Here is a 22,412-nt window from a genome sequence, read left to right as displayed (position 1 = left end):
TCACCCATAGTGTGTGAGTGACAGAGAGAGTGTGTGTTCCACTGATGTATGGATGAGTGACCCAGTGTAAGTAGTGTATCTAGCAGTGTAAGTCACCACGGTGAATAAGGTGTGTGGGCTGATAACACTACATAGAGTTCATTGGAGGTCAATCTGGAGAAAAGCGTCTTCTAAATAAATAAATGTAAATGTAATATCGTGTGAGTGGTTACTTTCAGCAGTTGTGGTGAACTCATTTAAATTGCGTTAGGGTTATATGTGGCATATTATGCAGAATTAACGGCCAAAGACTGTCAAAGCAACACATCTCATGCAGTCATCGGGGTCTTCCGAATCTGCTTGGAAACGGAGTGTGTGTTTGACCCGCCTGTGAATGTGCACTGTGGAGGTGCGTGGGACTCCTGTGACGTGTAACAAAAGAGCAAGGAAATACACAGATTTCAATGCCGAGATTTTCACAGGACATGGACTATAAATAAACGGTTCAGGTGATGCGGGTGGTGCTGGCTGAAACCGCAGTGAATATTCTCTTCTCAGACGCATTTCTTTGCAGCCGGGAATGTAAATGTTAATATGAAACTCGTTTTTAAGACAGACTGCTGGTCCTCTCTGGCCAGGAGAGGTTCCCAATGGTCTTCTGTACCTGGAGATGACAGCACATATTTGCTGAACTCATGCACAGGGTCAAATTGATGTAATTTTTGTTTACCGATCGATGGCTAATTATCATGCATTATAATACATGAAATCAAAAGGAAAATTATAGGCGTCCGCTCTTAGGTCGTCATGAACATGTATTTGACCGCGATCATACAGATGTGCCTGGGAACACATTATAGGATACCTTTTGATGCAGGCTTCCTCTTTCACACAGAGACACACGTGCAAGTACACGCACAAACATTCACGCCTTGATTATTTTTCTAATTCACACGGCGGCTTGAAATTTTCCTGGACACCAAGTTAGTAACAGCACATGCTCCATGACCTGTCTCAGCAATGGCCTCATTGTACGCAGTAAAAATGCTCCCACACTTCAGTTTGCTGAGCCTTTCTGGTTTCTTCAAGTTGTTCCAGACCGCGCGTTATTGACCAGTAACCGACACCATTTTTATCCGTTTTTATTCTGGATCCCAAGCAAACTTTGCCCATTTAGCCCATCTTTCTTAGAGGTCATCAGAAAAAAAAAGAAAAACACAAAGTGATCGGTTAAAGGGGGGTGCGGTGGCACAACGGGTTTGGCTGGGTTCCACCCTCTGGTGGGTCTGGGGTTCGAGTCCCACTTGGGGTACCTTGTGATGGACTGGCGTCCCGTCCTGGGTGTGTCCACTTCCCCTCCGGCCTCGCGCCCCATGTTGCCGGGTTAGGCTCCGGCTCACCGTGACCCCGCTTGGGACAAGTGGTTTCAGTCAGTGTGTGTGTGTGACTGGTTATAACTATGTGTGAATTAACCATGGATCTTCTGACAACCTCAGTAAGACTGAGTTTACTTTTAGGAAATGTACCAAAAAGAGGAATGTCTGTAGGGAAATAGGGTATTAAATACAGGGCATCTCAACAACAATCTGTTCCGTAAGCGCATGGAAAAAAATGATAAAATCGTGTATAAAACGGTGGCATAACGCATACTGTACATCAATACATAGCGGGTCTGACCATCTCGCACCTCGAGGTGAACTGCCGCTATAAATCTCCACGGCGCAAAAAATAAAACGTTCCCATCCGAAGCCCCGCACGTACCCAGACCGTCCTCCGGTCCCAAGCCGCTCGCAGGGCTCCGATCGTAGCTTGAACAGGAGGCCTCGCTCATCAGTTTCACAACAGTCATCAGTCAACAATAATATCAATACAGGAAGAACAGGCTCATTGCAGTACATAACAAGCACGGAAGTAATAACATGCTCAGTCTCATCTATGCTTGTAAGTTAAATATTCAATATAAATGTTCTGCACTAACAGAAGAGTGGAATATTTTTACATTATGATATGATTTTTTTCTCCGATCAGTCCTTCAACAGTGCATCGATTTATCAGCGTTTCAGCATTCATTGTTCCCACGTTTATCGATAACCTCGCCAAGTTCACAAACTTAGCGCCGTGTCTGCTCAGCTCAGTTCAGGTCCGCAGGTGCCCAGTAAATACCACTTGAAACCGGTTCAGGCCAATTTACGTAATATCCCGATACCGGGTTCCAAGGAGACACCTCGATTCATGCAGAGTTTTATGATGAACATTTGCTGAAAAATAAATTAACTGAAAAACTAAGGAGGAGGATCCAAGATCCCCGAAGAAAGGTGTGCGGCTCGACTGCGTTGTGAAAGTAGCAAACCAAACCCTGAAAACAGAGGGAAAAATGTTCATACATTCTAAATGTTAGGATAGCAATATACATTTTTTTTTTTTTTTAAATCTTTGAGGACTTGTCCTCTGCCCTAGAAGTGATGGCATTGGAAGAGTCCTTGAGGAGCACCCTCACTTATTCCGACATCCCCCCCCCACTTTGTCTCCGGTCCTTCAGACAAGTCTCCCATGATCCTTTGCTCCGGATGAACTCCGCTACATGGTCCATCAGCAAACGCCGTGTCCCCAGTAGCAGGCGACATAATGTCACGTCTCTAATAAATATTACATGTGTATAAGTTCCTTTCTGCCCTTGTCCGTCTCTACGCTGCTCGGACAGAATGGCCCCTATAGCCACATCATGTGTGTGTGTGTGTGTGTGTGTGTGTGTGTGCGTACGGGGAGAGCCAAAGCAAGATCGCGCGTGAGAACATGTGTCTCTCTAGGCACTGCGCGGCAGCCGTGGCCCAGGGGTGTGAGCTTTGCTCCTGCTCTTCCTCCCCCGTCCTCCTACTCCTCCTACTCCTCCTCCTCCTCCGCGGCCTTTCCCGTGGTTTTTCTGCTTCTGGCCGCCCGAGTCGCCTCCTTTCTTGCGGCCCCTGTCCTGGTAAGGGCGGCTGGAGAGCTCCGCGCAGCGCTGCCCCAGGGCCAGGGCGTCCTGGAAGGGCAGTCCCGCGGAGGAGGGGCTCACCACGCCGAGCTTCACGATGACGGCAGTCCAGTGGAAGCCGTGCTCCTCCAGCTGGCAGTGGTACACCCCCGAGTGGGACAGCTCCGCCCGTCGGATCAGAAGCCCCCTGTCGATCGTCACAAGCTGCTCCCCCGGCACCACCTGCGAGACAAAAAAACGTGTCCGACCGCGTATAAGTGCGTAGGTGCAAAATGAAAAATCTGAAGGTTCTCAGTTTAGGGTCCAGTGTGGTAGAATGAGCTCCCTCTCTCCCTCAGAGCTGCTGAGTCACTCTCAACATTCAAGAAGGGTCTCAAAACGAGTGTCTTTCCGACCCGCTTCTTTCACGATCTACGTTTCGCTCAGTGAGCTTGTACTGCGCCATCCGTCCAAAGAACGGCCGGCAAAAAGGCGGCGCTGGACAAGCCGACTGTACTTTGAGGGTCGCCTGTCTGCATCGGTATCTTTCCATCTGCCGGTGAGGTAGACTTCTCTTTGCTCTCGGTTTTACGGTGCTTTGGGGAAAAGCACCTACAAAAGAAATATACCTTAATGTAACTGCAGGGGACTATTTACGCGTGTGGTCTGTGTGTGCATTTGAGCCTCAGGTGATGAAAATGTCATTATGTCCAATCTGGACATCTAGTTGTCCTATTAGCTTCCACTAGGAGACCTGATAGTTACGGACTTAGTTACCAAAAGTTACATGTTCGTTTCCCCGGCTGTTAAGTTACCGATGATTAAATTGAGCGATTCACTTCAAATAGCGGCCGTGTACAGGAGCAAAGCTAGACCTCCTGCGGCCGAAGGCATCCGTAAGGGCCGAGTGTCACTGCGATGCTGTGGACGACCTTCGGGTAACGGTCACAGAGGTGGCCAGCGGTGCCGTGATCCCACCTGGTACAGCTCATGGCTGTTCCCTCCCGCATCTCTGTACCAGGTCACGCTTGCGTGCTGAGACTTGGCCAGACACTCCAGATAGGTGCCGTTTCCCTCAGCAACCACCATCACCCTCTCCTCCGTCTCCACCCGGAGCCCAGCTGGAAGACACACGCAGGCACGGCACGTCAGCGGGAGCCCGAAACCCCGCGCTCCGCACCTTCCGAGCCCGGCCCCGCTCCGTCGCCCCTGGCTACGACCCCTCCCTCCTAAACGCGATTGACAGCTTGACGCCGATCGACAGGCTCACCTCCTTGCCGGACGCACTGCATCAGCGGGTCTCCGGCGTCACCGACCTGACGTGCGTTCCTCCTGCGGATGGCGAGCACAGTTCTGCGTGTAAGCGTGCGCATCGCTGCACGGACACGCATGCGAGCGTATGACACAAAGGGGTCCCTTCATAACAGCGCTGATCACGTGCGCTCTGCAGGAGAGTGTGAACGTGCGCGACCAGCGTACGCGCGTCCTATAGAAAGGGACGGGACTCCGCACAGGACCGGTTCTCTGTTTTCCCCCGTCCACGCGTGCTGGAGACGCACCTGCGTGCCGTGGCCACGAAGGGGCTGCAGGCGTGTCCGTCCCACGTGCAGTAGGGGTCCCTGGCGAGGCAGCACTCCGCGCAGGCCTGACCGTACAGCTCACACTGGAAGAGGGCCAGCTGGGCCACACCCTCGGAGGAGCCCACAAAGAGCCACTGCTGCAGGGCATCGCACGCACACGCACACAGAGACCAGGAAAAACACCACAGTTTATTCTAATAGGCAATGAAAAATTTGTTATAACCATTCGTCCCAAATAGCAGACTGACAGCGAAGTGAGCGAACGGATGAAACAGATGCCGTGCGAGCAGCTATGCGAATAAATGTAAATGCAAGCGGCGGTAATTACATTAACGACATTAAGTTCTAACCCGCAGCGACACTGTCGCTTCTAGACACATTGTCTCCTAGGTGCGCAGATCACGGTCGTCTAAAGTAGCAGCGGGATGCAGTTCGGCCGAACCTGGGACCGGTTTGCGCCCAAGCGCTGCTCGTAACGTGCGGTTTGTTTCATATACGGAACGACAGAACAATAATTTCAGGATTCCCTAGTCCCACAGTCCCACGGGCCCATCTCAGTGAAGGACTGCGGCGTTTGAAATTGCGAGCGAAAAATACAATAAAACACAGTGGCAAAAGCAATTTGTTCGTCGCAGCAATAATGTATGCGGCGATACACATTTTCTCCTATGTGTTGCCATGGCAATGTATCGGAGCACAACACATTTATCTGCATTATGTGGTAAGAAGAGCGAAGCCAACGAGGGAGGATGCCAGGAATTGACATGTAAATTCTTACCCTTTTCTTAGACATGGCCATAGCGCTGATGGGCGACTTGCCCTGCGGGGAGGGGGGGGGGGGGGAGAAGGGCTTTAATCACATACCAAAGTGGACAGACAGAGGTTCATCTGCTAGGAGAGACCGTTACTCCGTGTCTCCATGGAAACGAACAGATGCAACCCGGCACCGGTGGGATTTTCGGATTTACATCTCTCATTTGTATGTATGCCTCGATATTTGTTTTTGTTTAAGAATTTCAAAATATTCAGAACACCCCTTCCGGAACAGTTGATCGTTCACGAGTCGTAATTTACCGGCAACATTTTACGCGTTCACGATGACGCACGATGAAACGAGCTCGTTTGGTTTTCGTACGCGTTTTAATGAGAGCGAGGTGCGACGCGGGGGTTCCCGGTCCTCTGTACGAACAGTTGGAGAGCCAGACCGTTTCCTCCGCCGGCGAGGGTCTGAAGCCGAGAGCCGGCCGCAACGTGGCAACGTTTCTACATAAGCACCGGTGCCACCGGGGAGTCCCCCGCTACTTCGGCGTCCCACGCTAACGCGCGTGAAATTCAATTTGTAGGCCACTCTATTAACATAACGTGGTCGCTAATGTTAGGAGCCTCCAGCTTCCAATAAAGTGGCTCCCTCAACAAATTATGTGTCTCATTTGTATGCAAATGAACTGTGGTCTGCGGCTGCATTCGGTCTGCAGACAGGGGAGACGCACAAAGCGCGAAGGGCTCTACCTTAAAGACCTGCAGCTGCTCCAGGATCACCTCCTGGCCTCCAGGCTGCTCCCTGGGCACGTGGATGGACTTCAGCACCTCGCCCGAGTCTGCAGGGGACAGAGATCATCGGCGGAGCTTTAGGAATACACACACACACACACACACGTTGAGCAGAGCTTGGGGGAGGCAGGGGACACCGACCTGTGCCTACAAACAGGACGTCGTACTGGCCATCCACGGCCTCCACGCGGTCCACCCCCAGACAGGTGAACTTGTAGGGCACGCCCACCCTCACCAGCAGGGGGCGCTCCCCTACAGGGTACACCTCCTCCAGCATGAGAGGGTGAGTTCGACTGAAGAAGATAACGTCGTCGGGGTAGTCGCGGGTGGAGAGGTGGTTGCCGTATGTGCTGCTGGGACACTGGGAGGCGGAATGTGAAGGAACAATTTCATTCTCAGTCCTTTAATTTTATTAGTATTATTAGCAGGGGGGCGTGGTGGCGCAGCAGGATTGGCTGGGTCCTGCTCTCTGGTGGGTCTGGGGTTCGAGTCCCGCTTGGGGTGCCCCGCGATGGACCGGTATCCCGGCCGGAGTGTGTCCCCTCCCCCTTCAGCCTTGTGCCCTGTGTTGTCGGGTTAGGCTTTGGCTCACCGAGACCCTGCTCAGGACGAGCAGTTTCAGACAGTGTGTGTGCGCTGTGTGCGCTTTATTATCCATCTTTTGAGAACAACCGCTTGTCCCGAGCAGGGTCACGGCAACACAGGGCACAAGGCCAAAGGGGGAGGGGACACACCCTGGACGGGATGCCAGTCCGTCGCTAGGCACCCTAAGCAGGGCTCAAACCCCAGACCCGCCACACAGCGGGCACCGACTGAATCAGCGGCGCCACCACGCCACCTTATTATTGTTATTATTATTATTATTACAACAACAAAACTGTTTCACAAATCTTTTTAACCATAGGAATTTGCACTTTAAAAAGTGGGACATTTCTTTTCCCACCAAACCAGGGCTCCAGCCGTGACTCGGTCCAGCAAGCGCGTGGCGACTAGTCCAGGTCTCGGACGAATGTCCCACCCTGGTGTCCTACCCTCCTTCCCAGCGATGACCCGTACTCAGCTCACACTGTATCTTTGCGCAGGCTGTGTTCTCCCCCGCATGTCTGCATGATAGCGCGGTAGCCCCTGCTCACCGTCCCGGGGCGTGGGTAAGGCACCCTGCCCGTGAACTCGGCCCACTTGTACTGCGGGCCCTCCTTGTGGGAGAAGCGACCCTTGAAGGTCCGGATGATGTCCTGCATTCGGTACACGCAGACCGCTGATCCGTTCAGCACGTTACTGTGGGGAAAGGAGGTGTTTTACGTATGCTCTTCTACCCCTAGCAAGACCGAAATGTATCCGAAATGTGCTTTTGCAGTTAAATGGTGCGGTACGCTGGTATTTTGTGCCGCTGTCTGGCCTTCCCACTTACACTCGGCTTGTCGCCCTAGATAGAGATAACAAAACCTTCGAATAATTGTGCAACCGTTCCCAGGACTCTGCTATAAAAGAGGACTCCTGCATTTAAAACCTTACGGGAATCGGCGGTGGGGGGTGTTTTCTGGCCCGTATTCCGCACCCCTTCCACACACACTTCAAAGAAATAGGGTGTTTAAACCTGTCGAAGTCCCCGCGTCGAAAGCGCTTCCTTCTCGGCCCATATGGGCGCTGGCTTCGGTCCCACGAGGCCCAAGTCTGCAGCTTCACCACAGATGGACCGTTTCCCAACCCGCAGACACACACGAATATACAGAGGCAGGACCGATACGCGCATGTGCTCCACACATGCGCGCGAAGCACCGAAGCTCATGCCGCGAGACCCATTCGGCGCGATGCCGATCGATTTCGGCCTCCGTCTGATGAAGATTAACTTATCGAAAGCTTAGATCGCCTCTGATTAAAGTGCGTTTGGAATACGAACCCAAACAACATATTGCCGACGGAGCACACGACGGCATCTAATACGCCGCCGGCATCTGAATAATAGTCGGGATCTGCAGCGGGGGCCCTGGCCTATTCCCAGTGCCTTATGCAGCGCGCAGATTTACTGCTTTATATGTATAATGAACATTTATTGAAACGTTACAACAATCATATCTTACTCACGTACAACAGCAAGCGGTGATGTATGGTGAAAACACGGTCCTTAGACAGAGGGATATTGCACTGCTCTCAGTTAAACGGGTACAATGTGAATATATTTCAAGAGTTCATTCCATCGCCTGGGTAATAGAATCTCAGCTCTGCTATTGCTGTTATTAGTTATTGCTGCTGTCTCAAGGTGATTCCTCTTATTGCCTTATGTTTTACGGACGTTCGCCACGCCGCTCTCGTACGCCGAGCCCCCCGCTGCCGCGCACCTGTCCGTGCCGCGGTGTCGGTTTACATCTAAACGCCGTCTCGGGAAACGGCCGTGATCCGGATGGGCTCGGAGCGTGACGGCTCACCTGGTGGTGGCGAAGAGGCCGTAGATGAGAGGGCTCATCTTGTCCTTCCCGTGCAGCAGGAAGATGTCCTCTGCAAAGGAAAGAGGACGGTGAATTTATTGACGGATCCGGCATGGTACGCAGGCCGTCGTGCGCCCTGGCCCAAACTCCACTCGGCACAGGGCTCAGGCTCGTGTCGAACATGTCGTCGGGGTTGGGCTGCCCTCGTTCTCCACCGTATCTGAGATGAGGGCACCTAATGGAAGGCGATGACATGTTGCCTCCTCTGGTGACACAGTTTGCCAGTATATCGGCTCCCACTTTATTATCGCTCCAGCCCACACTCTCTACCGGGGTCTCGTCGGTGGTCCCCGGGTCCCCCATCCGTCTCCTACCACCACACCAGATCCGCCCCTGTCAGGGTGCGAGCGCAGCCCCGCTCCGGGACGGACGTGCGGACCGAGAGCTTGTTGTGGTGCGGGGGACAATGGAGCGGAACTGCCTTCTCACATTCTTCTCGTTCCTCCTGGCCATCCTGGTCCCCCCGTGATGGAATCAGAGCGCACCCTGAACTGGGGGAGGGGAGCGGAGGGGGTGATCAGATCTCATCTCCCCTGGATCAAACCCCTCAGAGGACGGGCTGCCATCCTCGCCGTGCTCCCAGCCTCCTCTATCTGTGTCCTTGTGTAAACCGAGTCGTCGTCTCCCCCCCCCTTCTCATACCTGTTTCTATCACCCTCTGCACCTCATTCCTTTCCCTGTGTCCCGAACTCCACACTCACCGCTGACGTTGAGCGAACGCAGAGTCCGGGCTCTTCCGTCCCTCCCTGCCTAACAGCACGCGTTCCCTTCCAAGGGTGATATCTTTCTCAAACCCGCATGGCCCCACAAGCCCCTATTCCCCGAGTCCTCCGCCCCCTCCCTCTGTCCCCTATCTGGAGCCGGGTGATCCGAGGCTCCGGCGAGGGCGATGTCTCAATTGGCGATCACTCATCCATACCCCAATTCCAAAAAAAAAGGCAAAGATATGAGAAACGTTTGAAAACCGCGCGATCCGTCGGTTCCACGAATGCGGTCTTACGTGTCGGACTCGGCGTTACGGTCTTACCTGCCTGACTCGGCATCGACGTGACCCCTTCCCTCTCCGTCACTGCCGATAAGGCCATTTGGAGGAAGAGGAGTGGCGGGAAAAACTGTGACTCACCGGTTTGTGCTCGAAAAATCATCACATCGCCTCTCTCCTCGTGTATCTCTTCACGCCACTATAGTAAATGTGCGATACGGTCAAAAAAATGAATGGACGTGCGGCGGCACCACTCTGCTCGTGCGTCCTCTGCTACGTGGCACCCGCACCGCGTCGTGGGGTACGGTGTTTTTACGGCTCGCCGAGCGTCACGTAAACGCATCTCCGGCTGCATTCTTGTTCAGATGCGATCTCTGCAGAAGGGCCGTCGTTGGGGAGTTGTGAAACCGTGTTTATATTCACCCCCACGATCACTCTGGGCTGCTCGCGGAGGGCCTCGTCCGGAGCGTCTGTTTCATACCGGGCGGAAGGAAGGGATGTTTACAGCATCGGCACCCAAACAACGCCACCTAAACTGGATTTCCAGTTGTCTTAGCATACCTTTGGCAACAAGGCAAGTTGCTCTAAATTACCACACCAGCTGCTAGAGGGCGCTCTTCAGCAGCGCCCCGCCGCCTCGGACCGCGGCGGCAGCGTGTGACCTACGTGCCCCGACGGGTACGCGCCCTATCTGATCCATCCCGTGTTTACGGGCCCTGCTCGGCACGTCTGAGGGAGCCGTGTTTACGGCATCTGCCCCCGTCGCTGTTTACACAGACGGATGCGGGGAGCGCCAGGGTCCGAGCCGATCCCATCGCACCCCCCCTGCACGAGTGCTGCCGCGGTGCCCCCCAGCGCGCAGCTCGTAGATGGATAACAACGAGAGCGATAAACCGGGAGCTTCGCGGTCACCGATACGGACTGTTCTCTCAACCCTCATTCAAGGCAATTTGGATTTTTACGCGTGACGGGTAACGACGAAGAACGCGCAACGCGTCCTCGGAGAAACGGCGCGCGCGAAGCGTGAGCGGCGCGTATGTGCGGGACGAGACTCACGCAGCTGGTCGAAGTGCGTTTGGATGCCGTCTTCCCCCGGGATGGAGCACACCAGGCGGGCTTTCTGGAAGGTGCTCCATTTGTTCACCAGACTACGCTGGCCTCCTATGTCATTCTGCAGTGTGAACACACACACACACACAAAACACAGCTATTTACAAGAGAAAAACGTATAAAATTTTCACAGTAATTTTCCAGTGATTTTAAGTTAGAGTAATGTATCCACAGTGATCCAGCACAAAGGAGAGTGAAGGTTAGGGTTAGAGCTATGGTTAGGGTTAGGGTTAGGCTTAGGGTTACGGTTAGGGTTTGGGTTAGGGTTTAGGTTACGGTTAGAAAATGTTTCCAAGTGGAGGTAGGGGAGAGCTGGAGGAGTTCATGGAAGCTGCTGGAAAGATCACTATTCTCCTCCCAACACAGTACAGCAGAATACAGGTGAGGGTGAGGAGGGAGTGGGGGAAAAAGGGCTGGAGGACGGCAGGGCACCTTGCAAACACGCGCCACTCTGGAGTAGAGAACCTTCCCGGCACCCCCTTCCGCCTCCTGAGCTCGCTCCGTGAAGAACATGTACACCTTGTCGTCCTCGGGGTTGTCGCTCTCCGGGATCGCCGCCACTTTGACAAACTGGGCGTCTGGGAGAGGGGAGACGGGTTGTAGCGAAGGGCGGGAACGAAGGTAGAGGATGTGGGGACGAGAGCTCGGTGGGGGGGGGGCTCTCGCGATCGAGGGTCGCGCCGCAGTTTCGTACCCTGCAGCCAGGTGGACTCGTACTGCTCCGTTCGGATCACGTGACGGCTGCCCAGGCTGCGGAAGAACGCCGTGTCCCGGCCCATAAAGTCGGAGGAGATTCCGGCGTACAGCTCTCCGTCTGCGGTGCGAAGAAGGCACGTAGAGCAAACCGTGGCATCGCATTCCAAAGAAGCGCACGTGCGAGAGACACACGGGGGCAGCTGATAGTGACGGCGGTTAGAACTGCTGCCTCTAGGTTGCTGGTTCGACTCTCACCCGCTGCTGTAGTACCCCTGAGCAAGGTACTTACCCTCAATTGCTCCAGTAAAAAAATTACCCGGCTGCATAAATGGACAAGTGATTGTAGGTAGTTCAACTAATAAAGTTTGGAGAAAAGCGTCAGCTAAAGGAATAAATGTACACGGAGGAGCTCGTGTTCACGCACCTATGATGGCCGAGGCAGTCCTCTGGTGCGGCTCGTATGGACACTTGCCCTTCCCGCACTCTGTCTGCCCAGGAGACACCGCCTGTCTGTCACCCTGATGGACAGGGAGCCACATAAAGAGGCAGGAAACATTATTTAAAGAGTCCAATATATTCAGGTTCTCGCTGATATATAACTGAATTATTATTGCGTAATAGAATTATTTCATCAACCTCTTGTCCTATTCCAGAATTGCGATGGTCTAGAGCCTGCGTTGGAGGCATAGGGTGTGAGGCAGGGTAAACCTTCAACGGGACTAGACTCCATAACAGGGCCATCTCACACACACACACACACACACACTTATGGCATTTTAGGTTCCCCAGTGCATGCAAAACACACATCTTTGGACAGTGGGAGGAAACCAGAGCGCCTAGAGAAAAACGCACGTAAACACGGAGAAAAACGTGCAAACTCCTCGCAGACTGAGCCGGATTTGAATCCATGTCTGAACCTCCAGCCCAGGCGCTGTGAGGCACGGGCGGAAATGACAAAAACAGCAGAAGAGTGAACTACCGGGCTGTTGAGATGTCAGCGGCAGAAGCAGAGATCTCCGAGCAAATCTCTGATCGTCACGCTCACACTCCTGTCACTCTCTCGCTGCTCAAGTCCACTGTCGCCCTCCCATCCCTCACACACACACACACACACACACACACACACACACACACAACTCTTCTCTCATACTTCTCCCTCAAGCCCCTCGTCCCCAAATCTCTCCCTCGCTCACACAGGCTTCTTAACTGGGTTAATTCCCTTCACACCAGGGACTCACAGCAATGGGAATTATCCCCCAGTCTGTTTAAGTCCAGAAAAAGTATAAAGTGTGCAGTATAATCGGTGACAGCTCTCCCAGCTCCCAGCAACATGTCCCCATCTCTGGCAGCCTGTCCCCCTCAAGGCTTTGGGGGGCTTATCGGTGCAGACAAAGCGGTCTGTCTGCTGGAGGGCGGGGCTGCGTGGCGGAGCGCGCCGCTGTACCGCGGACACACATACGCTCCTCTATTCTTCATCCTCTTCCATCACTCCCACACTTACAGAGTCTTTGTCAAAGCATCTCATCCTCCTATTCAGTAACTCAATAAAACTGCGGGCTTTCCTTCAATGGCCTCTTTCTTCCACGTGGAGCTGGATGTGCTCTTCACACGTGCGAGGGCCTCACTTGTTGTCGGAGTTAATGGGAACTCACATTTTAGGGTTAGGCTTAGGAGTAGGGTTAGGGTTGTGCTAGTTACGGTTGGGGGTTAGGGTTAGTTAGGGTTGGGGTTAGAGTCATTTGGAGTTAGGGGTGTTAGGGTTAGTTAGGGTTGGGGGCAATTGTTAGTTAGGGTTAGGGTTAGGATGAGTTAGGGTTATTTGGGGTTAGGGATGGTAGGGTTAGGGTAAGGGTTACTTAAGTTTAGGAGTTAGGATTGGTTAGGTCTTAGGTTTGAATGAGGTTTAGTAGGAATCAAGGTTGCTCAGGGTCAGGGAGAGTTAGGGTTAGGCTCAGTAATGGACTGAGTAAGGGTTAGGGTTAGTGTTAGGGTTAGGATGAGTTAGGGATAGTAGGGTTAGAGTTAGGGTTACTTAAGGTCGGGAGTTAGTGTTGGTTAGGGCTTAGGTTTGAATTAGGGTTAGTAGGATCAAGGTTGCTCAGGGTTAGGAAGAGTTAGGGTTAGGGTTAGGCTCATTAATAGACTGGGTGCTCCCATGGAAGCCTTTCCCTGTCTGTCCTTTGGTTAGGGTTAGCATTAATTAGGGTTAATTAATCATCTCAGTTTCCATCATATTTGTCACTCCTGGCTTCTCGACATCAGAGCTGCGTCATCGGTACGAGAGTGTGTGATGACAGTCGTCGAGCGTCTGCGGGAAGGCCTCGGCACCGCAAGTGTGATGTCAGCGCGCACCACAAATTACATCAAGAGCAGAGCAGTAAATTAGAGCGAGAGATGGGGGGGAGGGGGGCGTACCTTGAAGAAAACCGCCGTGGGAATGAAAGCGCATCTCGGGTTGAAGGCCCCCGTCCCGCAGACGTAGAGGTGGGTGTGGTTGTAAGGCTGTAACACCCGCAGGAAGTTGGCGCACTCCGTCTGTCCGAGTCACAGGGAAAGGAAGTTAGCGGAAGTCAAAGGGACAGGAAACAAGCACAATTTTACACTTATTCATTATACGTGCTTGTACATTTATTCATTCAGCAGACGCTTTTCTCCAAAGCGACGGACAATTCGGCGCAACCCGGCAAAGTTATACATGCAGATGCGTTGAATGTTTGTTGAATGTACCTATAGCAGTTTGTCCAACACCACCATTTGTGCTGGTCCACGCTACACGAGTAGCTGCATATAGAATTGATAGGAAGCACAAATGTGATCGTGACCGATGGCGTGATGGAAATTTACGGAGCTGTTAGGAGATCAGGAGAGAAGGGCGTCCAACGGAGATGCGTTTCGAGACAAATATTGGGAGGGAATCAGCAGTTCCGAGGGACAGAGGGAGCTCGTTCCACCACATCGGAGCCAAAACCAAGAACCTACGGACTTTTGATTTTGGACCTCTTGCGTATGGGACCACCTCTCTCTACGCAACGGAGGAAGTCGAAAAGACGGGAAGTCTGCGGACTCCCGCTGTCGGACATTCAGGAGCGTACCGTGCGTGTTGTCGGAAGAAAGTGTGTGCGCGTGGGAAGTATGTTTGTACGCTTGATGTGGACACTGTGGGCAGACACTGACTTCACAGCGTGGGTGAACTGTTAGTGTAAGGGGGCGCCGCGTGTCAGGGTACAACAACACGTGTGGAGAGTCAGAGTCAGAGCAACGCTCATTAGCAGGGCGAGTCGCAACGGGAGCGACAGCGGACAGTGTGAGTCACAGCGGGAGTGGCGGGCGGCACCGTCACCGTCACGGCGCACACACACTTGCCTCCGGATCCTTCCCGGCCATCAGACATTCTTGGATCCGATCTGGGCTGGCGGGCCAGTAGATCTACGAGAAATACACACGATTATAACTTACATGCACGCACACACACACACACACACACACACACCCCCGTCTCCAGCTGTCACACAGATGTCAGGGAAGCGTTCCCCCAATTCAGAGAGCCTGGCTACCACTCGCGGGTTTTCCTAGTTCAAGATGACGAGTCCTCATTAACGGATGGTGTGCGACGGCTTAAAACCCCGTCCGCCGCGTCTCCAGCGTCGGGGCGGTGAGGTGACACCGCTTAACTTCTGCCTTTCTCCTATTTGCACGTTAACTAAACTGCACGTAATGAAGAACTAAAAGGCCCACTGAGAGGGGAACAGACGGTCCCCTGGCTTTCCAGAACCCGTCCATCTGTCACCTCCTGGAGGACCCACCCAACAGATCGGTTTCCCCCGTAATTCCTTCCCCCGGTTTTATGCATCACTCGTTTCCCCCGCGCCGTTCGAAACGACGTCGCCGCCAATATCGTATTTTCAGCACGATCGGAAGTAGGGTGTTTTTTTACGCGGATTATAGCAGCGCATCGAGCGCAGCGGTTCTTGACAAGAGTTACGGTAATTATTTGTGTATCTTTGCAAGTGTCAAATCTCTGCTGAAGGCCGGAGGGGAAACGTTGGGAGCTGTAATTCAAGGCCGCGGATGGAGGGGAAAGGGGGGAAAGGAGAGAGGGAGCGTGCGAGGAGAGGACGGGAGAAATGAAAGGCGCCGCTCTGCTTCATGTGGCCTGGTGATGGAGAGCTCAGATGGCAGGAATTCAGAGTGGAGCTTGGAAGGGCGTAATTAAAGGGTAGCCGGTGGCCATCAGGGAGTCCCTGTAAGGACCGCTAGGGTTCGGCATCCTATTTCTGTCCCTTGTGTGTGTGTGTGTGTGTGTGTGTGTGTGTGTGTGTGTGTGTGTGTGTGTGTGTGTGTGTGTGTGTGTGTCTGTACTTGCTCGCACGTGTTTGTTTGTGCACTTGTATACGTATGTGTTTTTTGTGCACGCTCCTCTATGCGTGTGTGTGTCGGACATTTGTCGGTTCACATCTCTCATCTGTCCTCTTTTATAATGCATTAGTGATTTTTATAACGCGTTGGGGGGCGTGGGGGAGGGTGGGGGGTAGCAGGGAGTTGGACGACAGGCCGGAAGGAAGAAGGTGAGCGGGGAAGACAGGAAGGGGGGATGGTGGGGGTGTGTGTGTGTGTGTGTGTGTGGGGTGGGGGGGGTTCAACTTCTGAAGCAAAGCCCGGTTCAGTTGTCGAATGTATTTCCACCCATTTCGGTCCGGCTGCTGACATTATGTGGAATCTGCCCCGGCTCCCCTCCCCCCTTCCTCACTCTCCTTTCAGTCGTTCTCCCTTCCTCTGTCGTCAACGTGTGCCCTGTCTCTTTACGCACCACAGCAGTACACGGCTACCATACAGAGTTCTTCCTAGCGTTCGCGTTCCCACATCGCACCGGTTTTCTCATGTGCGTAACAGGGTCCCCGGCATGAAACGAATAATATCATAAAATAATAAAACTATAGATGTAACTGGTGGGGACACGTCGCCATGTCCCCCCCAATGTTCGGATCAACTTTAAAGTGTGCCTCCAACATTTACGTGGAACATCGTTGAGTACCAGTCCCAAAATTGTCTCACCTGGTTCCCGACAAACTGTTACTCCACTCATCGGACCTAAAGATAACAAGCAAATTTGCCATTTAGGCTTCAGACAAGTGGGTCCAAAGGAGATGTGTTTCGAGACACTGCTTGAGTGTTGAAGGGATAAAGGGATTCAGCAGTTCTGAGGGAGATGGGGTGTTCATTCCACTACATCAGAGGTAAAGCTGAGACCCAATGGACTTTCAGTTTGGGACCTCCTGTACATGGGACCAACACCTTCTCGATGGCTTCTTCTCCCAGCCATATTTTGTGCCTTCCTTGTCCCCACCCACCCTCCTCTCTTGACCCCACCTTCTTCCTCTGTTGTGACCAGTGAACTCAAACAACACGAAATCAGCGTTGGATTAACGCATCCGCAGAGCCGCCGAGAACAGAAGTTTCCATCAAAGAGCTCAGTCTGTCTCCACGGCCGAGACGCGGCGAACGGCGAACTCTTCTAGTAGTGGCCGCAACCTGGGGCGAAGCATTCTGCAACGTCAGCTTCGTCCCAAAGACCCGCACCGTTTGCACCAAGTCATCGCTCTTCCTCCTCCGCGATGCTGCGGCATTACAGGACAGGGGGTCTTTATCGAGCCAAAAAAGAGATCCAAAACTGCACCGAGGTCACGGAGGAATCCGGGGTCTGGAGCTCAGTAAACCGGTTTGTATCGCCAGGGTCCTGGACCTAACAGCCCTGCGGTCGTGTGGCCAGCGCTATAGAAACCGCAGCGTAATCGGCAGGAAGCGTCGCGGTCGCGGACGCTCGGCCGTAACCGAAAGGTTGGCAGTTCAAGTCACGCATGCGGCCTTGCTGCAGTACCCCTTCGCTGAGTACTTGCCGTGAATTTCGTGTCTAAAAATATGTAGCTCTATAAGTGGAAACAAAAAATCATTTGTTGCTTTGGAGAAGATCGTGCGCTAAGCGACGCAAGAACACGGAACTTTCCGGAACTATCCGGAACTAAAAATGGGTGTAACTTGACAAAAACAGGATAATAAAAATAATCAGAAATCTGGAGCACAAAGCACGCACTGTAAGTAAAAACATTTTATGAACTCATTAAAAGTATAAGCAGCTTTTTCCTTATAAACTTCTGCAGATCATGCAGTATCTTTCATGCTGAACGAAATTATCTTCTCGAGTTTTGGGCAAAACTGACTTTGATTAACTTTGTAAAAATTATATAAGAGCCTCACTGATCCCAGGTTTTCAACGGACTGTGTTTTGGCCCGTGTTTTAGAGCCGGCGAGGTAAAGATGAGACAAGCTTATGCTTTCGCATTTTTTTGCATCGTGACGGTCAGCGGAGGACAGAGCAGGACCTCGCAGGCGCTCACCTTGCGGGGACCTTGGGTGATGTCATCCAGGCTCGTGGCCAGCAGGTTGTCCTTCATAGCCGCGTAGAGGCGCCTGCCGTCTTCATCTACGAGCAGGGAGTGCAGGTCCCCCGCCGGGAGCGGCAACGTGAGCAGACGGCCGTTCTTCACCAGCTCTGCGAGGGGGGGGAAAAAAAAGCATCGAGCACCTGGTGGAGACAGATCGGCGCCCATCTCTAGGGGCAGCTGGTAGCGTAGTGGTTAGATCTGCTGCCTTTGGACCCAAAAGCTGCAGGTTTGAATCCCACCTTGAGTGAGGTGGTTGTCCCAGGTAAATTACCCAGATGCATAAAGGGGCAAAGAGTCATGAGTCTCACACACATTGACTGAAACTGCTTAGCCCAAGTGGGGTTGTGGTGAATGGGGGTCCAACCTGGCAACACGGGGTGTAAGACCGGAGGGGGAGGGGACACACCCATGATGGGATGCCAGTCCATTGCAAGGCACCACAAGTGGGGCTTGAGCCCCCAGAGAGCAGGAACAGGCCAAACCTGCTGTGCCCCCCTAGAAAAGTACTGGTGTAATGACTAAATGCAGATGTCTGCCTCTTAAAGCATGTTGCTGAGAGGATGAAGAGCACAGTAAGAGTGCTATGAAAGGGTCAAAATGCTGAGGACTTTATGAGCAGGAGCCCAACAAATGAAAGAACAACTCCCAGAAATACCCTCCCCTCGGAAGCAATGCTGCAGGATCGATGAAGGACGAACAACCTCATATCGGTGAGTTTTTCTTCCATTACGGAAGGAAAAACTTTGAAGAGAAAAGTAATTTAGCTAAGAGCAACCGGCGCGTTAAATGAAGACGTGGGAAAATCCTTCCGATACGGGGCGCGCGGCGGACGGCTTAGCTCGGCCTCCGGGGAGAGAAGAGCTCCGGAGAACATGCAGGTTTTGAGAAGCCGCGGTCGAGCGATCCGTTGCGAAGGCCCGCTGTAAATATCGCCCGCGTCACCAAACGCACGCCGGCTGATTCTCCCGCATCTGGACTCGATAGTTTTGAGCCCACAGAAAAACAGAGATTTTCGAAATAAGGGCGCTACCGGTCACTATGCGCCCGACGCGTCATTTCGAGCATCTTCGGCGGGGGCCTTTCGACGATAGACGGGAGGCTGCAGCCGCACTGGCTCCGCCCACCGCGAGCACCGGCGTGGACGGCGGCGGTCACCTTGGCAACATAGTGCACGAGAGCTCTTGGCGAGCAACTTGATTCACCAGGAGGACCTGGGCAATTATAGCTTCGCGCGCACGCACACACGCACACACACACACTGTCACGCTCAGTGCTGTACACAGAGACAAGCTATTAGGGATGGCCAGTTGGTTCTAATGATTCGGTCCCTGCCCTGCGTGGCATCCTGGACATCCTGGGGTGGGTGTGTGTCGCAGCCTGCAAGTCTTCCCAGTGCCCGTCTGGCACCAGCTGGGGGGGGACAAAGCCTTGTATTTTTAGCCCTCGAACAAACAGACATGAGCGAGCATTAGATTACCGCGGTCATGGGTTCTCGGCGATGTCCCTCTCCGCGCGATTAGTGTAAATGTGCGGCGTGCGACACGGGTTCGGGGCCTTCGCGGTGACACACGGAGTGTGCGCGCGAGTGTGCGTGACTATAAACGAACGCGTGTGTGAGTATAAGTGGCCGGGTCTTCTTTAAGACGCCAGAGTTATTCTCAGAAAGAATTAGAATGATTAATGTGTGTGTGTGTGTGTGTGTGTGTGTGCCTCCACATACAGCATAACAGTAATTAATTAGGTCCTGTTGGCAATGCCATTTATACCGTGCAACGGAATTAGAACAACTTTGAATGTGTGTGTCAGGGTAATTAGTTCGGTCCACTTTGTGGTGCCGCACATATTCTGAGACTAAATCAGAAGCGCTCTCACTGTGTGTGTGTGTGTGTGTGTGTGTGTGTGTGTGTGTGTGTGTGCGTGTGCGTTCTGTAGCCTTTCTCATTCGAGTCGTCCTCTCGGATGATGATGGCGTCCGCCGGTTTAGTCTGGTGCGCCACTGGAAAGAATTACGATGTCAGATGTATTTGTGGCACAACAGAAGGCTCCACCAAGAAGGGGAGAGTTTACAGAGGCAGACCGACACACGCACACCGCTGTATATAAAACACTCACGCACGCACGCACGGCCCTTCGCCAACTGACATTTACACACTTTTCAGAGGCTGTATGCATTAACCGTCTGCGTCGACCCACATACGCGCTCAAAGTCTATGTTGACTTATGTGAATACGAATATATGAATATGTGGATGTGTGAATATATGAACGCTCATCACCGCTGAGTCCATCGCTGCTTCCACCAGGAAACGCTGATCTGACCTCGTGAGATGCGGCAAAACAAAGGCTTTGGGATATATTTCTATGATTTCAAGGACATCGCCCGGGCCGCACCTCCAGGCGTGAGGCGGGGTTTGAAAAGCATAGAACGTCCACTCTAAGGGACGTTAGGACTTGGCTCTGCAGCACATACCGCCTGGGGGATGCACTTTAGAAGATGTGTCCTCTAGAGTGGACAAAAGTGAACGCCTGGTCCTAGCAAGGTAAAAGTTAAAGTACCCCCAAGAGGCGGCTGCTATCCCGAGGACCGGGGCTTTAGAACTCCATCGAGACGAAGAAAGCGACCTGTTGCCAGGGGACACGGACTTTCCCGCTATAACTGGCTGCTCGTTGCCAGGAGCAACAAAACGGCCACGGGGGAAAAGATAAAAGAAAACTACCGCTTTTCCGCCTGGACGAACAGTGGAAGCAGGTGAGGATCTTCGCTGGAATCAAAGAAAGGAAACCGCTATTGTACAAACGCACTTCCTTCAGCTGCGGCTCAACCTGGCCGAGGGGCGAATAACAAACGTCGGCGGCGGATCTGAGCGAAACGCGTCGGGGTGACTCGCGCGCTTACTGCACAAGGTCACGTCGCAAGAAATCATCTCGGTATTTTATTAGCACACTGAGAAAAAGATTCCCATTTATCTGCAAAGTCACATATATGTGTGAACATATATATATAAATAAATACAGTATATATGTACTGTATACATACTGCATGTATATCCATACACGTATGGATACATACAGGGGTATACGTGTATATATGTGTATATAGCATATACATATATATGGAGGTGTGTGACATAGCAGCCAGGAGAAGCTCCCGGATCCTGCAGCACGGGCCGCGTTCCCGAGAGAAGGAGCCGAGCGAAAAGCGACGCTCCAGTTTTTAAGCGCTTCCGCTGGGAACCTGCCAGCCCGGCGCAGACCGGAGGGATCCCACCTGAAAGCTTTTCTTTTCGGCTCAACTTCAGCCACACGGCTCGCGCGAAAAATAACACCTTCTGCCCACAGAGGAATCGCAAAGCCTGCGCACATGGATACGGTTACATAAAATTGTGTTAATATTTCCAGCAGCTTTTTTGCTGGCCCGATGTCGCCGGATGGACTTTTGTGCAGCGATCCGGAGATCCTCCCTTACCTGTCGAAGCTCGCGGGGATGTAAAGATACGCGCCGGATACGCGCCGTAAAGTTTTTAAGGTTCGTTTTTATTATTGCTGGCGATGACAGCTCTCGCCAGCTCGACCGACGATGAAGCACCGCGGGCTCTGACAGCTCCCTCGGTGCCCAACGGCAGGAGCGGTGCGCTGTCACACTGCGGCGTAACCGAAACCTCCGGCTCACGGGTGGGGAACTCAAAGCCCCGCGGCGCTGCCTCTGCACCGCCGGCAGCCGGGATCCCTCGCGTTGCACCCGCTTAGCAGCGAAGCGAGGTAAAATACCCAGGAGCACCGCATCCTCTTAGCAGGGAGGTACGGCAGTGCACAGCAAAGGAGGACACGGTGCAGGGGACGGATGGATGGAGAGGGGGGACCCGGAGGGAAAGACAGGGGGTGTGCGGGGGTGGGCCCGGGAGGACAGGGCAGCGCCTACCTGCGTGGCTGAACCGCAGGCGAGGCTGAGAGGGTCTCCCGTTCCCCGTCAGGACCATCCCCAGGTGGACCAGGAGGAGCAGCGGTCCCAGAACCCCCATGGTTGCAGCTCGCAGACTCCGACACTTGGTCGCTTCTGGATGAGAGGAGCAGCTCTCTCTCGGCAGATCCCCGTCGAACCCGGCGCCCGCACGCTCAGGAGCCTCGTTCCTCCCTTCTGCTGCGATCTCCGGCTGCCGGAGAGCTGGACTGTCAGACGGCTCGCCGTGGCAGGACGGAGAAATCCCAAATTACAGGGCCCGCCCCACACACGCACCCTCTCCCTCCCTCTCCCCACCCCCCCCCCCCCCCATCTGTCTCTCTCCGTCTCCACACTCGCACTCACACACACGCGCACTCTGGAAGAGACAACAAACGCCGCAGCTTCCCCCGGCATGAAAAGAGCAAAGCGTTGATGAAAAATATTACCTTGCACTTTGCGCTGCGCCTTTGTGCCTTTTCACCCAATTCTGCCTCTTTCCCTCACTTCCCAGCCGCCCTCCTGAGCGGAGACGAATCCAGCTGAGATGAGACCCGAATTCATCTTCTCTCTGCTCTGAAATTCTGCAGCGGCAAAGTCCGCCACCGGTGAGATGAATTATGAATGAAATAATGGCTGCTCTTGTAGTCTGCGCTGACTGTCACAAGTCCTCGGAGAGCACCATGTGGGCTCAGGGATGAA

At 53.2% G+C, this 22,412-nt stretch overlaps 1 protein-coding gene across 3 annotated transcripts; it reads right to left on the bottom strand.

Moving 5' to 3' along the window:
- Positions 1-1,365: 1,365 nt before the first annotated feature.
- sema3h (sema domain, immunoglobulin domain (Ig), short basic domain, secreted, (semaphorin) 3H) lies at positions 1,366-22,348 on the bottom strand. Of its 3 annotated transcripts, XM_018762317.2 has the most exons (18): positions 22,160-22,348; positions 21,693-21,924; positions 17,727-17,881; positions 14,698-14,760; positions 13,750-13,869; positions 11,759-11,852; positions 11,333-11,452; positions 11,071-11,216; positions 10,585-10,699; positions 8,487-8,556; positions 7,194-7,338; positions 6,202-6,421; positions 6,019-6,107; positions 5,288-5,329; positions 4,489-4,646; positions 4,200-4,261; positions 3,908-4,050; positions 2,702-3,172 (listed from the first exon to the last, which is right to left on the bottom strand). In XM_018762317.2, exons 2-18 carry the CDS (start codon positions 21,790-21,792, stop codon positions 2,783-2,785), a joined length of 2,232 nt encoding a protein of 743 aa, XP_018617833.2. In that variant the 5' UTR covers positions 21,793-21,924; positions 22,160-22,348; the 3' UTR covers positions 2,702-2,782. The 3 variants fall into 3 exon arrangements, with proteins under 3 accessions (XP_029105642.1, XP_018617833.2, XP_029105641.1); XM_029249808.1 differs by lacking the exon at positions 22,160-22,348 and having other exon boundaries at positions 21,693-22,048; XM_029249809.1 differs by lacking the exons at positions 3,908-4,050; positions 22,160-22,348 and having other exon boundaries at positions 1,366-3,172; positions 21,693-22,048.
- Between the last annotated feature and the right edge of the window lie 64 nt (positions 22,349-22,412).

Source organism: Scleropages formosus, chromosome 2 (genome assembly GCF_900964775.1).
Source record: "Scleropages formosus chromosome 2, fSclFor1.1, whole genome shotgun sequence".
In the NCBI taxonomy this organism is placed as follows: Eukaryota; Metazoa; Chordata; class Actinopteri; order Osteoglossiformes; family Osteoglossidae; genus Scleropages; species Scleropages formosus.
Note: the sequence above shows the minus strand (reverse complement) of the source record. Positions and strands in the feature narration are given on the sequence as shown.

Excerpts from the sequence above, each read along its gene's own strand:
- sema3h (XM_018762317.2), bottom strand. The coding sequence starts at position 21,792 with ATGGGGGTTCTGGGACCGCTGCTCCTCCTGGTCCACCTGGGGATGGTC. Across the intron at positions 17,882-21,692 it reads CCTGCGGTTCAGCCACGCAG|AGCTGGTGAAGAACGGCCGT; the intron begins GTAGGCGCTGCC and ends CCCCCCTCGCAG. Across the intron at positions 5,330-6,018 it reads AGCAGCTGCAGGTCTTTAAG|GGCAAGTCGCCCATCAGCGC; the intron begins GTAGAGCCCTTC and ends CCCTCCCCGCAG.